Source organism: Oncorhynchus keta, chromosome 34, assembly GCF_023373465.1.
Source record: "Oncorhynchus keta strain PuntledgeMale-10-30-2019 chromosome 34, Oket_V2, whole genome shotgun sequence".
Taxonomy (NCBI): Eukaryota; Metazoa; Chordata; class Actinopteri; order Salmoniformes; family Salmonidae; genus Oncorhynchus; species Oncorhynchus keta.
This window is the reverse complement of record NC_068454.1, coordinates 74357642-74376692: the sequence shown is the minus strand read 5'-3', so window position 1 is coordinate 74376692 and position 19051 is coordinate 74357642. Positions and strand designations below refer to the sequence as shown.

General features: G+C 42.0%; 3 protein-coding genes across 9 annotated transcripts; 1 reads left to right on the top strand and 2 right to left on the bottom strand.

Annotated features, from left to right (window-relative positions):
- Nucleotides 1–453: 453 nt before the first annotated feature.
- Nucleotides 454–5116, bottom strand: pafah1b3 (platelet-activating factor acetylhydrolase, isoform Ib, gamma subunit). 6 transcript variants are annotated; one of them, XM_052494814.1, is made up of 7 exons: nucleotides 4967–5114; nucleotides 4410–4449; nucleotides 3605–3697; nucleotides 3348–3437; nucleotides 3037–3153; nucleotides 2697–2819; nucleotides 454–1929 (listed from the first exon to the last, which is right to left on the bottom strand). In XM_052494814.1, the coding sequence occupies exons 3-7, from the start codon at nucleotides 3683–3685 to the stop codon at nucleotides 1669–1671; spliced, it is 672 nt and encodes a 223-aa protein (XP_052350774.1). In that variant the 5' UTR covers nucleotides 3686–3697; nucleotides 4410–4449; nucleotides 4967–5114; the 3' UTR covers nucleotides 454–1668. The 6 variants fall into 6 exon arrangements, with proteins under 6 accessions (XP_052350774.1, XP_052350770.1, XP_052350773.1 ...); XM_052494810.1 differs by lacking the exon at nucleotides 4410–4449 and having other exon boundaries at nucleotides 4967–5116; XM_052494813.1 differs by lacking the exon at nucleotides 4967–5114 and having other exon boundaries at nucleotides 4410–4549.
- si:dkey-250k15.4 (uncharacterized) lies at nucleotides 4499–9223 on the top strand. 2 transcript variants are annotated; one of them, XM_035751588.2, is made up of 4 exons: nucleotides 4499–4599; nucleotides 5546–6982; nucleotides 7248–7402; nucleotides 7677–9223. In XM_035751588.2, the coding sequence occupies exons 2-4, from the start codon at nucleotides 5557–5559 to the stop codon at nucleotides 8364–8366; spliced, it is 2271 nt and encodes a 756-aa protein (XP_035607481.1). In that variant the 5' UTR covers nucleotides 4499–4599; nucleotides 5546–5556; the 3' UTR covers nucleotides 8367–9223. The 2 variants fall into 2 exon arrangements, with proteins under 2 accessions (XP_035607481.1, XP_035607479.1); XM_035751586.2 differs by lacking the exon at nucleotides 4499–4599 and adding an exon at nucleotides 5085–5226.
- Nucleotides 9224–10215: 992 nt separating this feature from the next.
- LOC118367870 (toll-like receptor 13) lies at nucleotides 10216–18585 on the bottom strand. The gene is made up of 2 exons (XM_035751585.2): nucleotides 18473–18585; nucleotides 10216–13630 (listed from the first exon to the last, which is right to left on the bottom strand). The coding sequence occupies exon 2, from the start codon at nucleotides 13370–13372 to the stop codon at nucleotides 10448–10450; it is 2925 nt and encodes a 974-aa protein (XP_035607478.2). The 5' UTR covers nucleotides 13373–13630; nucleotides 18473–18585; the 3' UTR covers nucleotides 10216–10447.
- Between the last annotated feature and the right edge of the window lie 466 nt (nucleotides 18586–19051).

Genomic DNA, 19051 nt, shown 5'->3' with positions numbered 1-19051 from the left:
TTCGATTTTCAGCATGTTAGAAGCTGTAAGGTGGAACTAGTAAACAAATACTTCTCGACAACTGACACTGCCAACTAACCATACCAAGGAGTGGGTCCAACGTCTCATCACAGTGCTGTGTGTCACTAGACAGCTCTCTTGTGGTTCTCTGATCAGGCATAACTCAACACATGCAGGTACAGTATCTTGGATGTGCTCACATCATCACATGCCGGTATAAAACTGTTTGGTCATCCCAATACAATACATCTCTCCATTGTTGTGTTCCATGTGAACTTTGGCTACCCCCATTGTTTTGAGTACATTAAGCAATCAAACACACTCTGGATATTTTGACAAGATACAGCTAAAGGTTGTTATTTTGGTTTAAAAACGTTTCTTTGCAGAGCCATCATGCAGACACACTTCAGTGGTTGGAAGCTGCAAACAAAGAACCAATGTCCGTGCATACTGTAAGCTTTCATTGGTTTTAATGCATTGCATTTTGACATCACATATTCAGTTTTTCCACAATCAACATTCAAGATAAAGGCAGTTAGGACTACATTTGCAGTATATACAAACAGTCTACGCAGCCTTTATAGGGAGTCTTGGGTCTCGTGAGGTGACTGCCTTTGAATAAAGAGTGCAAGACAAGTATAAGCTAGCTACAACACATCCATACACATTGACTCAGTATCATGTCATATCCAAGCCAAATACCCACCAGTCTCAGCGCTACTTTGAAATGCCCTCATCATTCACTCCAAATACACCATACAATTCCCCTTCATTCTCCATATTTCTACAGCCAAAATAAGACATATTCAGCCTAAATCTTCACAAGTAACAAAAAGCAACAGTGGCAAACAGATACCGGAAACAAGTAATGCTTTAACAGTGGAGCCAACTGGCCAAGTGATGCTTTAACAGTGGAGCCAACTGGCCAAGTGATGCCTTGTTGCATCATCACCGTAAATGGTCGCCGTGGTCGCCGTGTCTAAACACATATGGGACACAATTTGAGGGATTTTAAATGATATTATTAGTAACTAATCAGATCAGTAACCAATCAGATCAATAGGACTGTAGATGTTTTCAAAGTGAGGAGAAAAAGACAGGAAATGTTGATATTTTGAGAGGAAACAAAACAAACCTTTAGTATGGTAGGTTTTCTGATTCTCCTAACCTTTCTGTGGGGAAGCTCTTATGAAGTATCTATCAGCCAGGAAAGACAGATCCTAACATATTGGTGCATGATATCCATAATACAGAATGAAACTGAAGAGAAGGACAATCTCTTAAATCTGCTTAATCACATCTCAATTGGTGATAAGTGGTCAAATCTGATATTTGATCCGATTAGTGTTTAGCGGTCCTCTACGCAGCCATTTTGGTGGTAAGTTACAGTACGGTCCCATAGAATAGAGTTGTGCAGTGGTTACCAACCCTGGTTCTGGAAAGCCTTTTAAGTTCAGGCTTTTCTTCCAGCCCAGCATTCAAAACATTCAACGTGATTCAACTAATCAAGGACTAGATCATTATTTGAATCATGGGTTGGAACAAAAGTCTGTACTAAAAGCAGTGAATGTGCTAAAAGCCTGTACTCTTGTGGCTCTCCAGGACCAGGGTTTTTACCTCTGATGTAGTGAGTGGGTCATTGGCCAACAGTTCTCAATCAGTTGGTATTCAGTTTTCAGCCTGTTTCTCCAGCAGGCCCTTGAGGTGGACGTGTAGCGGCTGGCACACAGCCTGGTAGCCCTGAGGGGTGAGGTGGAGGAAGTCATACAGGTCCTGGTGGGAGATGCTGCCGTCCGAGTGCACAAAGCCGGGGTCAACGTTGAGGAGGGAGGCGTGGGGGAGAGAGGACACTGCATCCTTGACCAGCTTGTTGACCTGGGCGTTCCTCTCCCGTAGGGGGTTGGGCATCTTACCCCTGGGCAGCACTCCCTGTGGTTGGAAACATACATGATAGCACAGGAGGCTGCTGGGGGGAGAACGGTTCATAATAATGTTTTCGGAATGGAGCAAATGGAATGGCATCAAACACCTGAAAACCATGTGTTTAGATACCATTCCACTGATTCAGCTTCAGCCATTACCACAAGCCCATTCTCCCCAATTAAGGTCCCACCAAACTCCTGTGCATTATAGCCACTAGACGGCCAAACGACAAACGTGCCAATTTAGTTAGCAATGATAATGGAGTCCATAAAGCATGCAGTTCATAATTTAGGTTTGGGTTATCATAAAGGTTAATGGTTGTAAAGGGGATTTTCCAAGTGAACAAATGGGAGCGCAGTCAATCACATTAATTTAAATAATTTCAGTTTATTACAAGAATTCAGGGAGAACATCTCCAGAACAGAAGCCAAGAGAAATGTCTAACGGGCTTGTCTGAGAGGGTACTTATATAATCCCACAGCACCGAGTGTTGAGTAAACACCAGCCCGAGAGGCTTGTAGGAAGTCACAACACCAGCTGCTACAGAATCACAGTGTCACAGATACATTATCAGTGTGTCCTCTGCGAAGTCTTTCAGCAAACTTTAACCATAACATTCAACACTGGCAGACATTTGATTCTGGCAGTTGAACAGGTCAAAGGAAGGAACATCAGTACTTAGTAACAGTGAATCACATACAGGAAAATGATAAACCGTTGTAATGGGAAATGTTTGAAGTCACATGTGGTAGAAAAGAGGAAGAAAAACCCACCAGTACGAGAGTATAAGCCTTCGGCAGCTTATCCTTGATGAGTTGGACTATGGCCATAATGCCTCCACAGATCTGTTCTGCAGTGTGACCGTGATTATGGGTTCCCACCCACAGCACCACAACCTGGTGGAGTCAGAGGCACAAACATCAACTTGGTGGGCAGTTTCATTCATACCACTTCATTTAAAAGCATTTTCAATGATTGATACTGAAAGTGCTTTTTGGTCTGGGAACAGGGACCATGGATCTGTGCAGCCATTAGGGTTTAAATCTGAACAATGAGTAGTGTATGATCAACTCTAATGTAATGTACTAACGTGTTGTCTTTGTGTATACATACCTTTGGGCTGATGTGGGCCAACTCTCCATTGCTCAATCTCCACAAGACGTGCTGTGTTTCGTCACCACCCACCCCGAAGTTGAGAGCGTGGAGAGGGGAGAACAGCTCTCGCCACACCTGACAAAAACAAATGAACCCAATACCAGTATGTCAACTAGCATATCCTAGCAGCTAACATGTCTTCTTCTGAAATAACAAGACTTGTAATCAGAAAATATTAAAATGTGGCAAATTATGTTAGCTAAAGTTCCAACCAACAAATGATACCAATGTTTGCAGTCCCATTACAGCTGTCAGGATAGAGAGATTACCTCAAACTGGTGCAAGAGCTGGACAAGAGAGTCTCCTACAAACAGGACATCTGGTTCCTTGTCCTTGCTGTTAGACACAAAGTGGTTATGCTGTAGGCAGAAGGAGAGAGGAAAGGGGATACCTAGTCAGTTGCACAACTGAATGCGTTCAACCGAAATGTGTCTTCCGCATTTAACCCAAACCCTCTGAATCAGGACATGAGAGGAAATTGACAATATAGGTTACTGGGATTCTGAAATGGCAGCAGGATACACACCAAAGACATCCATCTGCCATCTCCCTGGATGTCCACACAAGGAGTGGGTGTGGCGGCGGGGTTGGAGTCTCCTGAGCTCATCACTTTGTCTGTCTAGTGTCAGAAAGAAACAAAGTGAAAATCAAGGCTTGGTAGATTAGAGCAGATGGTTGGATGCTTACTGTGTGTGAATCAAAAAGCAACTAACCACGGGTAGCTAGCTGGGTCACTACAGTAGAGTAGTGCAAAACAATTCCAAGTGAAATGTGTAACCCTATTCACAAATGGGCGTGCACTGGCACATATTATGGGGCCTAATAATAATAATAACGATTGCAGTAACTAATACTTTAGCACAAATTCACCAAAAACACGAGGATTCGTTAGTCATATGTCAAGCCAGGCTACAGGAATAGTCAGCTAGCTATACAGTAGCTAGCTAGCTAATCATAAGGTTAGCATAAAGTGCTACGAACCAATGATGCATTGGCAATGTGGTGCATCAACGTACAGACTTTTTCATATTAATATGTGTGGTTGCTGAATAGCTAACAGGTATTACTGTTTTACAATACCGTAATTGTGGTTCGGGCTGCCTGATAGTTCCTGAAAGTAAAATTTCAAGTCCCTATAGAATGTACCATTGACCACTCATAGGTGAGCTACTTCAGTAAAATATTGTTGTTTTTTCCAGTCTAGTGATATGTATACGCATACAATTAGTACTGTGTATGAATACTTTCATAAAAACACGTATTTTCACTAAATCATGGCTATCAAAGTGACTGCCAAAGGGAATTATAGTTGCGGATAAACTGTAGCCTACCTCCTCATTTCTAGTTTTGGAATCGTCCGGTGTTTGTTCACTAGGGAAAGGCGCGCCGCCGTAGAGCACATTTTACATTTGAGTCATTTTGCAGACGTTATTATCCTGAGCAATAGTGCTTACATGTTCATACTTCTTCCCCCCAAGAATCGAATCAACAACCTTGGCGTTGAAAGCGCCATCAACTGAGGTACACGGGACCAACTAACTGACAGACCATGGGAGCTTCTCAACTTCTTCATTCAAACATATAACTTTACAAAAGACTGCGATTATCGCCGAACTCTCCCGCGTCATGTCATTAATCAAATCATGTTCGATTTACGTCTCGCCAATTTCACAAACGTAGATGGTTGTTTCATTGAAAGTGACGTAAATTGAAAGTTTAGTTATCTATTACGTTACTCTGTATATTAGTTAGTTCGCACCAGCCAGCTAATACTGCATGTGCCACATGAGGAAATTATGCAAATTAAATGTGCTGTTTTACTCAGTTGGGTGATATTGCTGAATATACCCTACACGAACACGCGCAGCTACATTGATTAGCACATCACCTTTTCAATGTGATGTTGGTGGCTAGTCCGGGACGTTGCTGGGCAACCAAACATTTTCAAAACTAGATTGTGTTTACCCCAACTTCCATTTTTGGATAGTTTGCGAAATTGCAGATTACACGTTTTCTGTATCTTGCTAGTTTATGTTACATAATATCACTGGTACATGCAACACTGTATCGGGGTATCTTTCTAGTCTTTTTTAAATTTCGCCTTGATTTCCTGCACCTGTGCCTAATTTGTCCAGAAAAAAATTGCTGGTGAGTGACTGCCGTTTGTTTACTAACGTTAGCTAACGTAAGCTCGCTAGCTAATCAACAACATTATTTTGTTCATGTGTGCTGATTGAATACTTTTTGTTATTGTGAACTGTTTTGTCTTGCGAGCTTAATAATGTTGGCCATATCTAGCTACTTGGTTTGCTAGTGGAAGTTATTTTTCTGACAACGTTAGCTAATGTTCCAGGTTTCATTAATTTGTGTTAATGATCAAAAGTGTTCTGTTTCAAATAATACTTCTGCATGTGACCCAACAGCCAGATTTTTTTTTTAAATTATTCAGTCTTTTCTGTGCACCTAGCATTCCACCTCATGATGAGCCATCTACATGGCAGAGCCTTAACAGAGAAGCAGAATGTCCTGCATGTTTTTAGCAAGCACTTCAAGTCTACAGATAAAACCTGTAGCCCAACCAACAGATCCACTCCACACTGCTGCTCTTCAAGCCATACCAAGAACACAGAAGCACAAAACAGCCAGACGAACAAGACTAAACGACTAAAAACACGCAAGGAGAGGAGACAGGTAAGCAGAGGAGGATCAAATAGCAGATCCCACCAGCACCAAAGCAGCAAAGAGAAGGACCACTGTCATGGTTGCTGCCAAAGCTGCTCTCGCCTTCCTCCACGGAGAGATGCCCCATTAGCCCGCGTCGTCCCCGCTGGGCAAGAGCCCAGCATCATCACGAACAACCGTCTCATCGGCCACCATGGCCTGTTCAACCATGAGGTGAAGTCCATCGACATCGAGCGCCTGCTGAGTGAGCAGAGGAAGTTGGAGAAGCTTGGGCAGCGCGGGGAGCGAGGCAAAACTACTGCTACTCTTCCCCCCCTTCCACCCTCATCTTCCCTTCCTTTCTCCTCTCCTGGGCCTGATTCAGATGTGGGTGAAGTTGCTGTTCCTGACAATGTTGAGGAGGATCCAGATAAAGGGAGAGTAGAAAGAGTAGTAGCAAAGAGTAGTACTAAGGCCAACAAGTGTGATGAGTATAGGTCTAATTCAGAAAGCAGACTTTTTAAGTGTTCTCATGGGGATACACAAGAGGATTTCAGAAGAAAATTCACATCTATTCAGGTTTGTCTGGAGAAGAATGTAGCCAGTCACTCTAACAGCCAGGAGTCTGGTATCACACCAGGACAGACACATCATAGCGGTCTGACATCATCAGAGGGCGGCGTAGTTACCCTATCATCCACAGAGAGTCCCTCATGTGTGGTTCGAAACAAGAGCAAGGGGCCCAGGCCTGTAGTCTGTGAAACACTGTTGTCACCCAGTGGAAAGAATGAAAATGAGAGACCACCTGACACAAGGGCTGAGGTTAAGCCTGTTGTCCTTACCATGGAGCAGACCCCCAAAAACCATGGACCTATTCTCCCACACACACAGACATTCAGGCCCAGTCCAAACATCACAATGTCTTCCTTCTCAGCAAGATGTGGACTCAGTGAGAGCTCAGACAATCAGATGCAGCAAACTGTCACCAACCCTGTCAGTGTGGTAGCTGCGCGTCTGTGCAGGTCTCTGCAGCTGCCACTGCTCCGCAGGAGACACCTTGTGGCGGAAAGTAGGGAGGTGCTGCTGCAGGCCCTACGGGAGAGGCACGGGCTCCAGCTGCAGGAGAACCTACTCAATGTGCAGCGACGTCTCAGCTTCGGTACAGGACCCACCACAACCAGGGCCGGGCTGGGGCAGAGCACAATCCTGGAAGGCGTAGGTGCATATGGAGGCTGGCCTGCAGGTATGGTATATAATGTGCTTGCGGTTGTGAGTGTTGGGTTGAGGACCGCAATAAGAAATGGAATCCTCTGTACTCTTGATCATATAATCATACTGTAACTAATCAGATCATATTGATTGAAATTGTGGCCTATCTGTATTATTTGTCAAATGTTTTATTGTAGCCTAACTGCATTTCGATATCGATAGTATTGTACACCACAGTGGGGACTTTGAAAATATCTTCAGTGGTGTAGTTTAGTTGAATGATTTTTCAACTATCACAGCTCCATTGGATGGTGGTTTTGGAGAGAGCATGGTGGAGCATCCGTGCCTGGACGCCCAGAGGTCAGCCCCCAACAAGAGGAGGAGGAAGCAGCTATGCCCCAACAGAATGACCCCTCCTCAGCCCCTCATTGGGTCGCAGAACAGCCTGGACACGGTACGAGCATAAGACATTGAACTATCAGTCATCATCAGCCATATAGCGTAATAGTAAATAAAAATGGTGAATTGACATCTTATATATAATTGGTAATTGTAGGTTTATTGTGATAGGATTTCCTAAACAAATTTGCAGTAGAACGTGCTACTATAATGCTACAGTACATTTTGTTTGTGAAATTGTCACAGAATGTTCTAAATGACATTCTTTGCAATACTTAGATATACTGTATGATAACAAACCAATTGCTGCCACACTCGCTTCTCTTTAGGCTGCTGCATGGAACCCCAACCCCAGTGTGGAGCAGGTTGGGGAACTGATCGGAGAACTACTTAGGCCCGCTTCCTCCTCGCACTTCCTCATGGACCTCCAGCCCTCTGGTTCCCCCTCTCGCCACCATGTCTTTGCCCCCCCTCCTTCCTCACCTTGGGCAGCTCAATCCGGTCTGCCTCAGCCCTGGGATGACGTATTCGACAGGGGAAGCATGAGAGAGTCAACCAGGGTGGATCACTTTGAGAACTGGAGGTATGACCCAGATTTGAGTTTTCTAAACCAGACAGAAACAGTGAGAGAGAGGAGCAGTGAGCCTTTCTATCATGAGAGGAGTATGCAGTGTTTCCTGCAGTATCCCACAGGGCCAACAGAGGGACACAGAGACAGACACTTGCCACAGCAACAAGATCCATACGACATTGAAAGAAGCCATTTTGGTGGTTCTTCCTCATCCTTTTCTGCTCCTACCCACTATCCACTAGATAGTCATCAGCTCCACCCTTTCTATCGCTTCAACCGTCGCCCCCCAACCAGCCCTGTAATCTCCAGGTCCCACCTTCCTGACATGGACTACTATCCCCCCTCCAACATGCTGGAGAGTGGCCTGTCCCCTCCTCTGCCACATGGGTCCCTACCTGCTTTCCCCAGCCCTGAACGCTGGTCTTTCCCCCGAATGAGACTGTACTGATCCTCTATGTAGTAGAGACATGCATAAGCACAATGCTATGTTGTTGAGTTTTTTTCTAAATGCATACCGTCAAGTCCAATTGTTTACAATTACAACTGACTTGATATATTTATTTATTGTTATTGAATACCATCATATGATGGGCAGAAAGACAAAGTGCCATCCAGGAAATGTTGTTTGTATATTTACAAATGTAAGTTAAATGTGTGAGAACATTATTTTTAAAAGAAATGTTATTTCATACATTTCACATACTCTAAAACTACTTACAGCCTGGACAGTAAAAACACAATTATGCTGTAGAAAGGTAACAGCAGCAGAATTTATTTTTTATTTCATGAATACTTCTAATTGAAACATGTGCATGCAAAAACATACAGAAGCACTATAAGAGAAAATGCATTGCAGAATTTATGCGGTATGTTGTTTACAGACAGCCACAGTGGACAAGTCAACTATGGCAGTACAAAATATCCAAGAATCTGGCTCTTGTGTTTTTTTTTGTGGCCAGTGGGCCTACTTAAAGTATACTTTTATTATTTTTGACAAGCAGAATGCTTTAGCACAGATTATCAAAGACATGAATTAGCATGAATGCATTCTGCAGAGGATTGTCTGCTGTCCATGGGTAGATCCCAATTGCATATTGCTCGCCTTGTCTCCTTCTCAAAACCCATTGGATGAGAAAGCCAGAGGTCACTCCCCTCTGACCTTTTTCTCCAATTGGTTTTGAGAAGGAGCGAGGACATGAGGGGTATACAATTCTCCCCCTGTAAGATGGACTGAATAAAATGAACCTGTAAGTAAAATACTGTACACACTGTATCTTATATTAAAATCTAATAATATATCATTAATTTACTTGTTTTAGGTTGTGTACTACTGATTGAGACAGTGATATTTTACAACAAGAAATATTTTACAATAACAATACTTATAGAATATTTCAATTCACTTTGCAACATGATTTGTCAAGGTACGTCTCATCTTATTTACCATTTCCATTTTGCATCTTTTAAATGTACATACAGTATTACAATATTATTATGTACTGATCACAACAGGATTAAGTTCATTTTTTCCATGAAAGCAAATTATAAAATAAAACAAATGATGGCTTTAGCTTATAGCAGTCAATCAAAGCATAAGCAATGCTGGATTTCAAGAAAGTAGAACATCAAATAAAATGTTATTTGTCACATGCGCCGAATACAACAGGTGTGCATAATTTCAGTACTTTTACTACATCGAACTTTGTTTAATGTTCTGGAAACAGGCTGCTGCCAGGGCGAAGTGTGTCCTCTAACCTTACAGTGAAATGTTTATTTACAAGCCCTTAACCAACAATGCAGTTTTAAGAAAAAAATAAGTAATAAGTAAAACATTTAAAATAAAAGTAACAAATAATTAAAGAGCAGCAGTAAAATAACAATAGCGAGGGTAGTGGACAGAGTCATGGCACGGAGGGCACTTTTACAAGAGATTCAGTTCCTCTCTCTGTTTCTATGTGTGTGGGTGTGCATAATTGCAGTACTTTTACTACATGGAACTTTGTTTAATGTCTTGGAATCAGGCTTCTGCCAGGGCAACGCGTGTCCTCTAACCCTTTCCTTAAGTAATAGGTCTCATCTGTCGGTGTCTTGCTGATTTGAGACAGTGACATTTACCAACAAGATGTATACTTAATTTTAATATTCTTTAACTTTGCAACATGATTTGTCAGGGTATGTCTGATCATATTTCCATTGCCATTTCATATTTTAAATGTACAAACAGTATCACAATATTATTTAGTACAGAACAAGATTTTTTTTAAATATTTTCTTCCATGGGCAAGTTACAACCCCCAAAAAAAATGAATTAAGGTTATTATAGCACTAAATCAAAGCATAGACGATGCTGGATTTCAAGCAAGTAGAAATCATGGCACAGAGGGCACATTTACAAGAGATTCAGTTCCTCTCTCTGTCTTTGTATGTGTCTGTGTGTGCATAATTTCTGTACTTTTACTACATTGACCTTTGTTTCATATCCAGGAATCAGACTGCTGCTAGGGAAAAATGTGTCCTATTACCATTTCCTTAAGGCATTAAGTAATAGTTATCATCATCCATCGGTGGCTGATTGAAGTATTCCTCCCTCCCCTCATCCTCTTCAAACCTGCTGCTCCCACTCCTCAGCGCCCTCCTCAGATGGTTCCAAAACAGTTCCTGAGCCTTGACCGGGTCCGTGCAGTCTGACCCCGGCCACTGCAGGTAGGTCTTCTTCAACATGACCTTTCTCATACGGTGGTAAGCTGAGAGCTGCCTTTCAGGGATGGGTTCCAGGAAGATGAGCAGGAGCACATCCCGGAGCTCATGGAAGAGCCTGTAGCTGGCCAGCTGGATCTCCAGGGAACACCACTCGCTGCACAGGAAGTGCCTACTAACCACGCAGATGGTCTTGCGGCTGCTGTACACGGCGGAGACGATGTTGTCCACGATGTTGCGGCCCAGCTCAAAGTCACGGTGGTGCAGGCACAGCCTGAAAGAGGCTCCGTTGCCCTCCAGGTTTGGAAGTAGCTGGTCAAGTACCCAGGGCTCGTCCGCCGAGTTATAGGAGATGAAAGCATCGTATTTGCAGTGCTCCTCTTTCTCCCTCAGCCTGCGCCAGTGTTGGCCGAACCAGGAGCGGAACACATAATAGCTATACTTCAGTTTCCAATACAGCTTGGTGTAGAGAAGTGGGATTATAGTCAGCAGTAAAATCACAGTGGTTGTGGTGGCAAAAAGGTACTCTCCCAGGTCCAGGTAGCAAACATTGGTGTCAAAGTTGTAGAAGCTTTTTTGGAGTTTTTTATCTTGGCACTGTAGACTGTATAGTAAGACTAACTGGACTCTCTGGTTAGTCAAAGTCCAGTTCTGCAGGTCACTGTTGAGGCAGGTGCAACTAAGAGGAATGTTGCGCAGGTCCAGGTAGCGCAGTTTAGGGAGAGCCTCCAGCACATTCACATCTAAGGATTGCATTACGTTTTGGTTGAGAAGCAAGATCTGCAGCTCTGTCAGATTCCCAAAAACCTCCTTTGAGATGGACTGGATGCCCATGTTCCTTGCACTGAGCTTGCTCAATTTCCGCAGGTTTTTGAAGACACCCGGCTGCAGCTGCATCACCCCGGCACAGGAGTTGTCCAAGGAGAGGAAAGTCAAGTTGGTCAGATCGTCAAAAGTGTCTGCTGCGAAGCTGAAGATGTGATTGTCGGTAAGGTAGAGCGATTGGAGGGAGTTGAGACCACGGAAAAAGGCATAAGGCAGCATGTTGAGGCCGTGGGGCATCTGCGCATCTAGTTTGAGGTTGCGAAGTTTTGTTAGATTCACGAAAGGAGAGTTGGTGCGTTTAGAAGAGAAGCTAACCTGATTCCCATGTAGATCAAGAACTTCAAGAGTAGCATGGAATGGTTTAAACTTGGAGCTGTCAATCTGTTTGAGATTGTTTCCATCAAGGTAAAAATTGGCCAGGTTATCGAGCCCCACAAAGGCTGACTCTTCAAAATGAGTAATTTTGTTCCCTCCAAGATCCAAAATGTGCAGGTGTTTGAGTGAATGGAAAGTCTTGTTGAAAATAACAGCTATCTGATTGTTACGTAGGTTAAGTATTTCCAGGCTATGCAGATCTTCAAAGCTATCCTTGTACAGATCTGTCAGGAGGTTATTGTCCAGACGCAGTGTGACAAGATTAGTCAGCCCACTGAAAGCCTTATGGTCAAGATAGGCGATTATGTTTATATTGAGTTGTAGGGTCTTCACATTTGGTGTGTGGTGGAAAGCAAAAGAGTTCACATTGAGTATGCGATTGTAACGGTAGCTCAGATCTGTCAGATTTGGGAAAGAGAGGTTCTGTCTGTTGCAGGACATTAGGGAGGTGAGGTGGTTTTTCTCTGCTGTGAATTTCTTGATTTGATCCTGTCCTTTGAGAAAGTGGAGGCATCTTACCTTCTTCAACTGGTTGAAAGAAAGGTCCAATAAACCTCGGATTGGTGGACAGTTTGAAAGTGTGTTCTTTCGCAATGACAGAATCCCATTGCTTCCCAGACTCAGCTTTTTAACAAATTTGACCTTTGTACTCAAAAGGCTGCATAACTCCATGAGCAGATTGACAGTCTTCAACCCCATACCAGAGAAGTCTATGTTTCCACCTCTAACATTGCTGACATTGAAAAGCTCTGGCACTGTAACATTGGTTGAACGCAAACGCATGTAGTTTAGCTTCCGCAAGTCCACACCTTGGAAAGCCCTTGAAGGGAGCTGGTCATTGTAGGAGAGATCCAGCAGTAGTACATGGCTGAGGAATCCCCACTCACATGCTAAAGTGACCAGTTTGTTTTTACAGAGATAGAGGGTGGTGAGGGACTCTGGTAGGTCTGTTTGGTTAGAATGATGGAGGGACGTTAGATAGTTATTGCACAGATCTAGTTTTGTCAGCTTCGATAAGTGAGTCACAGATTCTGCCACCGCAGAGAAGTTGTTCAGGTAGTTCTGCCGTAATATGAGGACATCCAGATTGGAGAGTGAGGAGAAAATACCTGGAGGGAGCCTAATCACTGAGTTATTATTTAGTGACAGGTTGACAAGGTTTTTGAGGTCTTGAAACACAGAGGAGCTGAGATTTGATATTTTGTTCAAGGACAGGTTTAGGCTCTTCAGTTGGCTCATATTTTGGAATGCCTGGTTGTCTATAGTCTCCAGATGGTTATTGTCAATCTGAAGTGTCCTGAGGTTAGGAAGGTGAACAAAGGTATTGTCTGGTATGTGTTTTATCAGGTTTATGGAGATTATAATTGTGGTGGCATAGGGTGGCAGGTCACCTATAATGGCAGAAATGTTCTTTGCCTGGTGACGGATACAAAGGAATATTGTGTGGTTTGAGTTTGGGTCCTCAGTGCAATTCCTGAAGCTATAGCCAACGGTGAACTGGGCAATGTGAAGGACAATTGCTACTGATACTAATATGTTATATTTTAACCCGGCCATGTTGTCTGACGAGTGCAGCAGTAGAGGAATAAGGTGAGTAATGTTCTACATCCTGTCCAATGGTTCTGAAATCTTTCAAAGGAGAATCCTGTCCTTTAAAATCACAGTACATTAATTTTAAGTTCCAGGAAATGCATCGGAATGCATTGGGAAAATAAAGCTGATTTTCTTTCTTCAAAAGAGTTGTATGGCTGTGATAATCATCCTGAATTATACTCCTTTATTATCCATGGTTGAGAATGCTGATAAGAAAGCCAGCTAAATGGGAGAAGGGAAAAACACATTTTAGCAACTTTACAATACATTTCTCCGTGACTTAATTGGAAAACAAAAGTCTCAGTTCTTGTGGCTTTCAGGTTCCTCTTTTCAATTAGGTACTTTCCTTCACCATATCATGATACACCTCAACCTCAACCTCAACTCAAACATCTCCCAATGGGGTCTTTTAAGTCCAATCAAATTTGACAAATTTAAAATTTGCCCAGTTGGACAAAGTTCAGTTTTGTTTTTAAATATGTTTTTGGTATTTAATTTTTTCATGGACAGTGATAGTCGAAAATGTGGAGGGAGGCAGATACAGAGAGGACGGGTTAAGAGGGAATTGTACCCACATCGCCAGGCGTATATGTGGCCCAGAGTCTTGGGTGCTAACCACTACACCAGACTGCTTAAAAAGATTTCGCTTCAGTCAAATCGGGAAGCAATTTGAAATTCCAATGACATAATTTAAATGAGAATTTCTCAAATGAATTGCAATTTTTATACTTGCATTCTTGAAAGTATGAATAGTTTCAGTTCATATGCTGAATGGCACTAAATTAAATTGGAATTTACCCCAATCCAGATAAATAAATGGAACATATGAATGCTGCTCAGGGGTTTTTCTATAAATAGGGGGTCCATGTTTAATATTGGGATCTAATCAACCCATTTAAATAAATAGTGGGGCCCCTGGGCAGGGGTGCAGAGCCATGGGTGGACTTGGCTCCCCAGTGGGTGGGCCAATTACCCACCCATGGCTGCACCCCTGCCCAGTCATGTGAAATCCTGACTCTCCACAAAAGGGCTTTATTACAGACAGAAATACTCCAATTGCACACTCCATCCAACTAGAGACATCTGTGACGTTGTGTGACAACTGCACATTTGAAAGTGGCCTTTTATTGTCCCCAGCACAAGGTGCACTTGTATAATGATTATGCTGTTTAATCAGCTTCTTGATATGCCATACCTGTCAGGTAGATGGATTATCTTGGCAGAGGAGAAAAGCTCACTAACAGGGATGTAAACACATTTGTGCAAATATTTGAGAGATGTTTTTGGTGCGTATGTTGGGACCAATACTTTACATGTTGTGTCTATATTATAGTCTGTACTACACAATGAGTATGGAGACCCTGCTGTAAATCAAGGAGGCAACAACAGGTGATCAACATCAATTCGCTAGGAATATTAGATCCAATGTGGATTTCAAGTTTTCATAACAATCGTAAATCTGTATTTTTGGACACCGATTTGGCCGATTTAAAAAAATAATAAAATAATAATAATCATAATAATACGTTTTTTAACGTTTTTTTTACGCCTTTATTTAACTTGGCGAGTCAGTTAAGAACACATTCTTAAGTTCAATGACGGCCTAGGAACGGTGGGTTAACTGCCTTGTTCAGGGGCAGAACGACAGATTTTTACCTTGTCAGCTCAGGGATTCGTTTTTGCAACCTTCCGGTTACTAGTCCAACGCTCTAACCTAACCACCATCCTTACATTGCACTCCACGAGGAGCCTGCGTGGCAGGCTGACTACCTGTTACGCGAGGGCAGCAAGAAGCCAAGGTAAGTTGCTAGATAGCATTTAACTTATAAAAAACAATCAATCTTAACATAATCACTAGTTAATTAACTACACATGGTTGATGATATTACTAGTTTATCTAGCGTGTCTTGCGTTGCATATAATCGATGCGGTGCCTGTTCATTTCTCATCGAATCACAGCCTACTTCGCCAAATGGGTGATGATTTAGCACTGCCGTTGCCAAACCTAGCCAAACCTAACCAAACCTAACTATAAACATCAATGCCTTTCTTTAAAATCAGTACACAAGTATATATTTTTAAACCTGCATATTTAGTTAATATTGCCTTGCTAGCATTAATTTCTTATAATTAAGGAAATTGTGTCACTTCTCTTGCGTTCTGTGCAAGCAGTCAAGGTATATGCAGCAGTTTGGGCCGGTTGGCTCGTTGCGAACTGTGTGAAGTTAATTTCTTCCTAACAAAGACTGTAATTAATTTGCCAGAATTGTACATAATTATGACATAACATTGAAGGTTGTACAATGTAACAGCAATATTTAGGGATGCCACCCGTTAGATAAAATACGGAACGGTTCCGTATTTCACTGAAAGAATAAACGTTTTGTTTTTGAAATGATCGTTTCCGGATTCGACCATATCAATGACCAAAGGCTCGTATTTCTGTTATAATTAAGTCTATGATTTGATATTTGATAGAGCAGTCTGACTGAGCCGTGGTAGGCAGCAGCAGGCTTGTAAGCATTTATTCAAACAGCACTTTAGTGCATTTGCCAGCAGCTCTTCACTGTTCTTCAAGTATTGAGCTGTTTATGACTTCAAGCCTATCAACTCCCGAGATTAGGCTGGTGTAACCGATGTGAAATGGCTAGCTAGTTAGCGGGGTGTGCGCTAATAGCATATCAATCGGTGACGTCACTCGCTCTGAGACTTGGAGTAATTGTTCCCCTTGCTCTGCAAGGGCCGCAGCTTTTGTGGAGCGATGGGTAGCGATGCTTTGAGGGTGGCTGTCGACGTGTTCCTGGTTCGAGCCCAGGTAGGAGCGAGGAGAGGGACGGGACTTAAGCTATACTGTTACACTGGCAATACTAAAGTGCCTATAAGAACATCCAATAGTCAAAGGTATATGAAATACAAATGGTATAATAGAGAGAGATAGTCCTATAATTCCTATAATAACTACAACCCAAAAATTCTTACCTGGGAATATTGAAGATTCATGTAAAAAGGAACCACCAGCTTTCATATGTTCTCATGTTCTGACCAAGGAACTTAAACGTTAGCTTTTTTTACATGGCACATATTGCACTTTTACTTTCTTCTCCAACACTTTTGTTTTTGCATTATTTAAACCAAATTGAACATGTTTCATTATTTATTTGAGGCTAAATTGATTTTATTGATGTATTATATTAAGGTAAAAGGAAAGTGTTAATTCAGTATTGTTGTAATTGTCATTATTACACAAAAAAATGCAGATTATTATTATCAGCTTTTTTTGGTCCTCCAATAATCGGTATCGGTATCGGCATTGAAAAATCATAACCGGTCAACCTCTAATTACAATTAACAAACATACCTTATTTACGTAAGTATTCAGACCATTTGCTATGAGACTTGGAATTGAGCTCAGGTGCATCCTGTTTCCATTGATCATCCTTGAGATGTTTCTACAACTTGATTGGAGTCCACCTGTGATAAATTCTTTTGATTGGACATGATTTGGAAAGGCACACACCTGTTTATATAAGGTCCCACAATTGATAGTACACGTCGGAGCAAAAACTAAGCCATGAGGTCGAAGGAATTGTCCGTAGAGTGCCGAGACAGGATTGTGTCGAGGCACAGATCTGGGGAAGGGTACCAGAAAATGTTGATACACTTTAGTAAAGGGGTCTAAATACTTTCCGAAGGTACTGTATGTCCAGAATATTATTTACATGTTTATGGAAGGTCCCCAAGAACAGAGGCCTCCATAATTCTTAAATGGAAGAAGTTTGGAACCACCAAGACTCTTCCTAGAGCTGCCTGCCCCGCAAAACTGAGCAATTGGGGGAGAAGGGCCTTGGTCACGGATGTGACCCAGAGTTCCTCTGTTCCTCAGAGTTCCAGAGTTCCTCTGTGGATAAGGGAGAATCTTCCAGAAGGACAACCATCTCTGCAGCACTCCACCAATCAGGCCTTTATGGTAGTGGCCAGACGGAAGCCACTCCTCAATAAAAGGCACATGACAGCCTGCTTGGTGTTTGCAATAAGTAACCTACAGTAAAGACTCTCAGACCATGAGAAACAAGATTCTCGGGTCTGATGAAACCAAGATTGGAGGAAAACTGGCACCATCCCTACGGTGAAGCATGGTGGTGGCATAATCATGATCCTTGATGAAAACCTGCTCTTGACCTCTTAGGAATTTAGACTGGGGTGAAGGTTCACCTTCCAACAGGACAACAACCTTAAGCACACAGCCAAGACAATTCAGGAGTGGCTTCGGGACAAGTCTCAATGCCAGACTTAAACCTGATCTAACATTTCTGGAGAGACCTGAAAATAGCTGTGCAGCAACGCTCCCCATCCAACCTGACAGGGCTTGGGAAAATCTGCAGAGAGGAATGGGAGTAACTCTCCAAATTCAGGTGTGCCAAGCTTGTAGTTAAACTGGAAACTGTAATTGCTGCCAAAGGTGCTTCAACAAAATACCGAGTAAAGGATCTGAGTACTTATGTAAAATTATATATAGATATTTTTATAAATTAGCCAACATTTCTAAACCTGTTTTTGCTTCGTCATTATGGGTTATTGTGTATAGATTGAGGGAAAAAAGTATTTAATCAATTTTAGAATAAGTCTGGGTCAGTATACTTTCCTAAGGCACTGTAACTTGTGAACACTTCATGCACTATCACCACAGTTGCTCGTCACTTGACTATCATTCAGAAATGTTCTTCCTGATGTGGGAAAATATCAAAATGTAGGCTAATTAAACAGCTTGTACCCTAGTTTATAGAAAGACCCTCAACCACTGTGAAATCAAAGCATTGACTTTTATACTGCTGCATGCAGCAATTTTACTAATTTAACAAATAAGTTGTTCAATTTCATTTCACTCATCATAATCCATAGCAAATTCTACAGCTTTCATTTACCTATCATAATCCATCATAACATAATTTTATAATAGGTTATCAAACACGTTTCAAGGGTTATTTTACAAATCACATTCAAATAAAGCAAAATCATATCTCAAGTCCTTTTATCTTTAATTTAAAGCCTCGAGTTCAGCCTTACCTCCATTCTGGGGGCTGTATCATGTCCTTTCTGCTACATTATGAAAGCCTGTCTCTTAATCCCTGTTTAATGACTGCCTCACTTTGGTTGTACAGAAAGAGGAAGGAAAGGGACAACAGACATGGAGTCATGGCACATGATTTATCGAAAGTTGTTCTCCATTTATTGTTCTTTATGTACATGGCGAGGGAGAGAGAAACCCCGGGACTCCAGTCAGCAATGTGCCAAACACAATATACACAGATGCAACACTATATACAATCTCTTTATTCTGCTGGGGGAAGGTTTTCATTTTTAAAACTCAAAACAGATTTGTTTATTGAGTAATTTCAAAATAACTGAAACACTGTTGTACAATAGAAGGATTGATTGCAAAAGAAAGTGGGAGGTCTCAATATTTTCCTGATAAGTAGGACCAAATAACACGTTGAGGGATGGGTCTTATTTCATATAAAAAGGAAAGGAGTTCCTGGTCGCCAGTTATATGACAATTCAAGTTTTTGTTATTTTTATGAATCTATATATTTTTTTAACGTAATTCCTGTTTTTGTGGTTGGTTAGATTAATTGTGTCCACCAC

Excerpts from the sequence above, each read along its gene's own strand:
- si:dkey-250k15.4 (XM_035751588.2), top strand. The coding sequence starts at position 5,557 with ATGATGAGCCATCTACATGGCAGAGCCTTAACAGAGAAGCAGAATGTC. Across the intron at positions 6,983-7,247 it reads ATATGGAGGCTGGCCTGCAG|CTCCATTGGATGGTGGTTTT; the intron begins GTATGGTATATA and ends CAACTATCACAG. Across the intron at positions 7,403-7,676 it reads CGCAGAACAGCCTGGACACG|GCTGCTGCATGGAACCCCAA; the intron begins GTACGAGCATAA and ends GCTTCTCTTTAG.
- LOC118367870 (XM_035751585.2), bottom strand. The coding sequence starts at position 13,372 with ATGGCCGGGTTAAAATATAACATATTAGTATCAGTAGCAATTGTCCTT.
- pafah1b3 (XM_052494810.1), bottom strand. The coding sequence starts at position 5,020 with ATGTTTGGTTGCCCAGCAACGTCCCGGACTAGCCACCAACATCACATT. Across the intron at positions 3,698-4,966 it reads ACCAACATCACATTGAAAAG|ACAGACAAAGTGATGAGCTC; the intron begins GTGATGTGCTAA and ends TTCTGACACTAG. Across the intron at positions 1,930-2,696 it reads AGGCTTATACTCTCGTACTG|GGAGTGCTGCCCAGGGGTAA; the intron begins GTGGGTTTTTCT and ends TTCCAACCACAG.